Consider the following 5,960-nt stretch of genomic DNA (forward strand, 5'->3'; position numbering starts at 1 on the left):
AGTCACATTTGAAAAATCTCACCGACTGCTTTTTCATGGCTTGGGTGTGGGGTACATAAAGAAGGGAACCGGAGCATGTGCCCTCCCGATACCCAGAATAAACTCAGCTGAGTGTGCACGGAGAAACGTACCTCGTCGCTGATGCGACAAGACCTTTTACCTCTAATCAGCATCATCCGTGCTTGCATCCCCGCAACGCCACGAGAAAAAAAAAGGGGCGAGCAGGAAACCGAAGACCAGAAAGTGCAGAATCACAGAAATGATTCGTGACCAAAATGGGTCACGATATGGAAATAGCCAGCAAGCAAGCTAACTGCGCCCCAGGCAGAAATGATCTAGGCAAAACCTTTTGCTGACTGTTGAGCGAACGGGCAGCTCCCCCGCTGTCAACACGAGAACATCACCTTACAATAAATAGGGGTCGCTGCTGCCCAGACACCCCGAGCGTGGGGCCTTTGGAAATGCACAGTTAAATGTCTGGCAACACGGCTACATTGTAGGTGTGAAAAAGATCTTAGTTTACTCGTGGTCCAGGTTTTCAAAAGAGCTCAATTCCCCTTCAAGCACCTCAATGAAGTGGCCAGTTTTCAGGGGATACGGTCTACGCGGAGTATTTGGGGATTAGATGGCCACTCCATGTGGGTGACTGAATGGTATTGGCGGGTGCGGAGATCGTTGCGGGCTGGGAAACCAGCCCTGGAAAGGTTTTCTATTCCAAAAGTCATCTGGATCGAAATGAACCCAGCTGAACAGGAGGTATCAAGAACGACCTTAGACCCTGAACCTGCAATAGTCTTACTTATGTGTTGCCTTTAGGAGCCCTGATGAAACCAATGGACTCAATAATGGCAGTCATGTTAAGCCCTGGGCGTAGCTAGAATTGGGACCTTATAGCCAAAGGGTTTCATTTCGAGTGAACTGGCACTAGACGAGGGGCGGGCAATTATTTTGGGCGGAGGGCCGCTTACTGAGTTTTGGCAAGCCATCGAGAGCCGCAAGACAGGCAACCAGGGGCAGATAAATATTAATTTTCTAAATTTTTTAGGGGCCCCGCGGGCTGGACAGAATGCCCTGATGGGCTGCATCCGGCCCACGGGCTGCATTTTGCCCACCCCTGCACTAGACGGACAACGGGGCTCAGTGTTGTCTGCAGGGAAAACTGCTATGGAAACCCCATCTTTGCCAACCCAACAAGGCTCTCGAGCTGTGAACTGGAGGAAGAGGGAAGGGGCTCTGTGTTAACCTTTGCTGACAGCCAACAACAAGCAGCAGCTCAACGCCGATGGCTCTGCATTTGGTGGTTTAAATCAGAAAAAAGCGTGCAAAGGGAGCGTGCACATTTATAGATATAAGAAAAATAACCCTAATTTTTCTTGTAATGAATTGGGCCCCTTGAGGCTCATTGTACTCCGCTGCTCCCGAACACAATTCACTACCACTGCCCCGCGAGGGGGACGCCCCGTTCAAAAAGTCTCTTGCAAGGGGAAGGACGGCACGTGAAATGCCATCGCTCCGCCAGCCGCGTTTCACTGCAAATGGAAACAGCCTCTCGTTTCAAGGGATTCGACCGGTTGGTTTTTTTTTGGTGTTTTGGGGTTTTTTTTCTTCCCCCTTGAATTCGAGGGGGAGTGGGAGGAGAGAGCTGGCACTCGGTCCAGGCAATTTTGACAGGCCTTTCCAAACTCCATACTGCTCTTTAGACTTGCCAGGCAGGGCGGTGTTAATTGAGGGTTAGATTTAGTTTCGTATCGCAAGTTCAAATTAAAAAAAGAAAAAAAAAAAAAAAAAGGAAAAAATTGAAAAAAAAGAGAAGAAAACGGAGAGAAAAAAAAAACAAAACCAAAAACCGAAACAAAACCCCACTCAAATCAAAAACAAATGATTTCAGGCACAGAATCGATCAATGCTCAGTTCAGTTGTAATGGGCACCAAAAGCACTCGGAGTAAAAAAATATGAGTTATGGAAGCAACATTCATCTAGCCAAACCCTCCGTGCCTCGCTAAGGGGCAACTCACCAGGTCTGTTTGCACTTAAAGCAAAACCTGAAGGGCAAAGCATGAGGAAGAGGCGGCCGTGATTAAGTCTGTTTTCCTCATCGAATATGTAGGATTGATTTTGCTTTTGTCTTCATCAAAAAGGGAAAGCGGGGGGGGCGGGGAAGAGAAAGAAAAGGAAGGGGGAGGATTCCCACAGCTGTCTGGCAAGTCACCCCTTAAGCTCTTTCTACATGCCACAAAATAAAACGGGTACGGATGATCCTTTGTAGCCCCGCAAGCAGTGCCAGTTTGCATGGAACGGAGTTCTCCTGACCTCTCACTTTGGCCTCCAGAGGATTCGCCTCTGACTCGATGCGTATTTGGGTGGTTGCCCTCAGGAGCCCTTTGTGCATTTATTCCCCTTTCCCCCTCCCCGCCAGACCCTCGCTAGCAAGTCTAGACGTCGGCCAAGCGACTGAAAACCTCCCCTCCAGGACTGAGTCATGAGTAAGCTGGAACCAGGTCCCGTCACCTTTTTTGCTGCGTGTCTCGTATGGACGTGATTTCTGGACTGGTTGCAAGGATGCTTTTTTGTTTTGGGTAACCCTTCCCTCTTCTCCTCCCCCAGTACCACTATGGTCGAAAGCAAGAATAAAGGGTAAGATGAATCCACAGGATGATCAATCAATGCGAGCGTATGCGTAAGATTGGAAGCAATTACATCTACTGGGGAGGCATTGCCGTGCCCTTTGTTCTTGCTCTGGGTGGACAGGCAAGGCACGGGCTAGGAAGCAGACGCAGAACAGGGTGCAGGTGAGTTCACAGCCCACTCATGATTGCGCTGAATGCTGAACTGCCTCAGCAAAGCCCTAATGCACATGTTCCCCTGCATTGAAATCCAAGGGTAATAAATGTGATCGGTAACAATTTATTTATTTCCCTTAAGGGGAAAAAAAAATAAAATAAAATTTAAGCTTTTGGAGGGGCAGAAAGAAAAGCTTTAACATTTCTCGCCAAATCCGGGCCGGAGCTTGCAGTAGGTAACAAAAGCAGCGGGCCGGAGAAACAAAGCGCTAAGCTTTAAATGGCAGGCAAATTAAAAATAATACTTGGAAACCAACAATGCAACACATGTGCTTGCAGCGGAGCCACTTTGATTTGGCTTCGTGTAATGCGTATTGATTGCCTGTACTTCAGGTAGCGCTTACAGTTGTACGACCCAATTAGAGTTTCAAAGGAAAGCAGATCTGGAGTGCACACGTGAGCGTTTTAGCATCTCTTATAATGTACGGTAGCAGATGCGATGCTTTTGTCTTCGGCAGAACAGACGCTCTGCTGGAGGAAATGACCATTCTGGCAACCAAGTTGTTTTAGGGTAAGGAATATTATTTTGAGGGTGAGGTGCAAGACAAATTAAAAAAAAAACCCCAACAAATATTGAGGACAGCTTGCCACCGTGCCTTAGGGGCCAGGCGAAGGAGCCTCCAAGAGGCCTGGATCCTTACCCGGGCCCACGGAGAGCGAATGGAAGACCAAGCTGCATTGTTAACCCGGTGCAAACTTCACGGGAGAAATGAAAACTTCCTCTTTTTTTTTTTTTTTTTTTTTCCTTTTTTTTGCCCTTAAACCGAAAACGAACAAAACAAACATAAAAGAAACCAAAATGAAAGGACCCTCATTGGACAGTTCTCATGGAAAACCTCCTGCCGCGTGCTCCAGGCCTCGCGGCCTCTGCTTGTCGTATGGGTGGCTTTTTCCTATTTTGGCTTGGTTTGGTTTTCAGGTCCCCAGGATAGGTGTGAGGAAAATCAGAGTAATGATGGACAGCTGCAGCCACACAGAATACCGACAGAGCTTTTACCTGCCCCTGCATTCTGCGGGTATGCCATGTAGCCGCCTCTTCCACAGGCCCCCCTACCTGATCCTCTTGCTGCCGCCACCGCTGCTGCTGCTACTGGTCCATAGGCTGCTGCCGGAAAACCTAGCCATGGAAAAAAGGAGAAGGGTAAAGGGAAATATCCAACGAACGGCAAGCGTCACGCAAACAGGGCAGAGTACTGTACTGCGCTGGGGCACAACCATGCTCGATTAAGGCCAGCGACTGCCAAAGGGCTTGGTGGTTTGTGGGGGGGGACCTCCCTTAAAAGGGCCAAATAGTCAGAAAGTGAATATTTTCACTCTCCCAGAAAATTAAGCCCCTTCAAGGTGGACCCCAAACTTGAAGCCTTTTGCAAAATGTTGGCGGTCAATTGAAACGGCTGTATGCTCCGAGGATGCCTTTTTATCCCGAGCAGCTGGCCTGGGGGCCACTGCAAGCTGTGAAGGACCAGGATTCATTCACAAGAATGACTCGCAGCGCTTAGCTCCTATCATCTTACTTCCTGAACAAGGAGGATACATTCGTTTTGGTCTTTGCTAACTTGCAAGAGGAAAGTCTGTGCAGTTTTGGACACACAGCGGTAATGATTAAAAAAAACAAAACAAAAAAAAACACCAGAAGGGCCTGGTTTCAAGATGACAAGGTTGCTGGGATCCAGTAGAAAAAAAAATGAAATCACTAGAATGCATTTTAACAGGGGGAAAGAAAAAAAAAACACAGCTTTCCAAAGCAAAAGAGCAGCAGGCCAAGGAAGGCCGGGTGATACGTCCTATGCAGAAGGGACGGTGACGCTGCACAAAAACGAGCTGTCACGCCTGCGGGATTTCCGATGCTGTTGCTTTGTGCAATGGCCAACGATAACAAAAAGAAATCTGCCAGGGACACTGAATTGCTCTTTTCTTTCTTTTAAAAAGGGGGCAGCAACAAGGAAAAGGTGATCGACTGAAACACAAGATACCCCCTGCTGCGAAGGCAGCAAGAAGCTCTGAAGGATTCCTGGCTTTGGCAAAACTCTCTTTTTTTTTTTTTGCATTGGTTTTGATGACGCGCAAGACAGGTGAAACTTTTCGGAGAGTCACTAACACAGCACCTTCCCCCTGCGCACCCTCTGCAACTTGGATCGTGGCTGCCTTGCAACACTGGAGAGACCACAAGAAAACAACCGAGACTTTTAAAGAAGCAGGTGAGACAGCGGAAGAGAGCAGAACAAACTAGAGAGAGAGAAACAAAAAAATCCAGAGAAAAATCAGCAAACTACAAGCCCGCTACCTCTATAGCTATCGTCCTAGCTACAAGTAAGGACGGGAAAAAACAAAAAACAAAAACTGAACAAAGACCAACTAGGCTAACGTAACTCTACGCTATTTGAAAACATCAATTAAAAAGACATACTTGCATTTAAATATGGCAATAGGGCTGTTGGGGGAAAAAAAAAGAAGTCCGGGTCAATATATGCACAGTGACCTCGGGCTAACGTCCGTTCCTGTTCCCACCACGCGTGGCGCAGCAAAGCCGACTATTTGGTGCCAAAGTGGATCTGTTGGCTCTTACTCTGTTGAGGAATTGTTACAAACCCTAAAGAGTAGGATGCATAGGGAGACCTGTTTGGAGGGATGGGATCAAGAGCCTTGGGAACAGGCTCCCGAATCTCCAGCACAGCCCTCGCACCAAGTAGGAGATCATAATTACTCCAATGACTTTGCAACGAACAGAGCACCTGCAGGTCAGGCCCTGGGACTGTAAGTCCTTCTCCACCTGCCTGTGATACGCAGCCTGTTAAATTCAGCACCGATCCATAGGAAATACAAACGCTTGGAAGCTCTCTGGGGGCTCCCTTGAATTAGCCCCAAAAGTTCAGGTGAGCCCTGGATTTTCCGCACAGTGATGTGCCTCGGCCTCATTCAAACATGTTCCCTTCAAGACCCAAACCTGCCTCGAAGCACGAGAGCTGGAACGTGCGCTTCTCTCGCCCAAGACTGAAGCGATGGATAAAAGTGACGGACAAAAAATAAGAACGATCTGACTCGGGCGGTTTCCTCTTCCAGCAGAAAGACTTCGAACAATAGATGCAATTTATGCCAGAGCCCAGTTTGGGCAGGTGTAG

At 48.1% G+C, this 5,960-nt stretch overlaps 1 protein-coding gene across 23 annotated transcripts in view; it reads right to left on the reverse strand.

Annotated features, from left to right (window-relative positions):
* The window catches only part of MSI2 (musashi RNA binding protein 2), a 339,949-nt gene that overhangs the window by 28,213 nt on the left and 305,776 nt on the right, over positions 1–5,960 (reverse strand). For 13 of the 23 annotated variants that reach the window (XR_003095321.1, XR_003095316.1, XM_025210408.1 and 10 more), the window contains exon 10: positions 3,839–3,958. The exons of 3 other annotated variants lie outside the window; for them this stretch is intronic. Coding sequence is in view for 18 of the 20 variants with exons in the window: in XM_025210408.1 (XP_025066193.1) it covers positions 3,839–3,958 (120 nt within the window). In the remaining 2 variants the exon portion in view is untranslated. The remainder of the gene's footprint in view (positions 1–3,838; positions 3,959–5,960) is intronic. 7 more of the 23 variants (XM_025210413.1, XM_006016080.3, XM_025210460.1 and 4 more) reach the window with 1 other exon arrangement.

This window comes from Alligator sinensis, unplaced genomic scaffold (assembly GCF_000455745.1).
Source record: "Alligator sinensis unplaced genomic scaffold, ASM45574v1 scaffold118_1, whole genome shotgun sequence".
NCBI lineage: Eukaryota > Metazoa > Chordata > Crocodylia > Alligatoridae > Alligator > Alligator sinensis.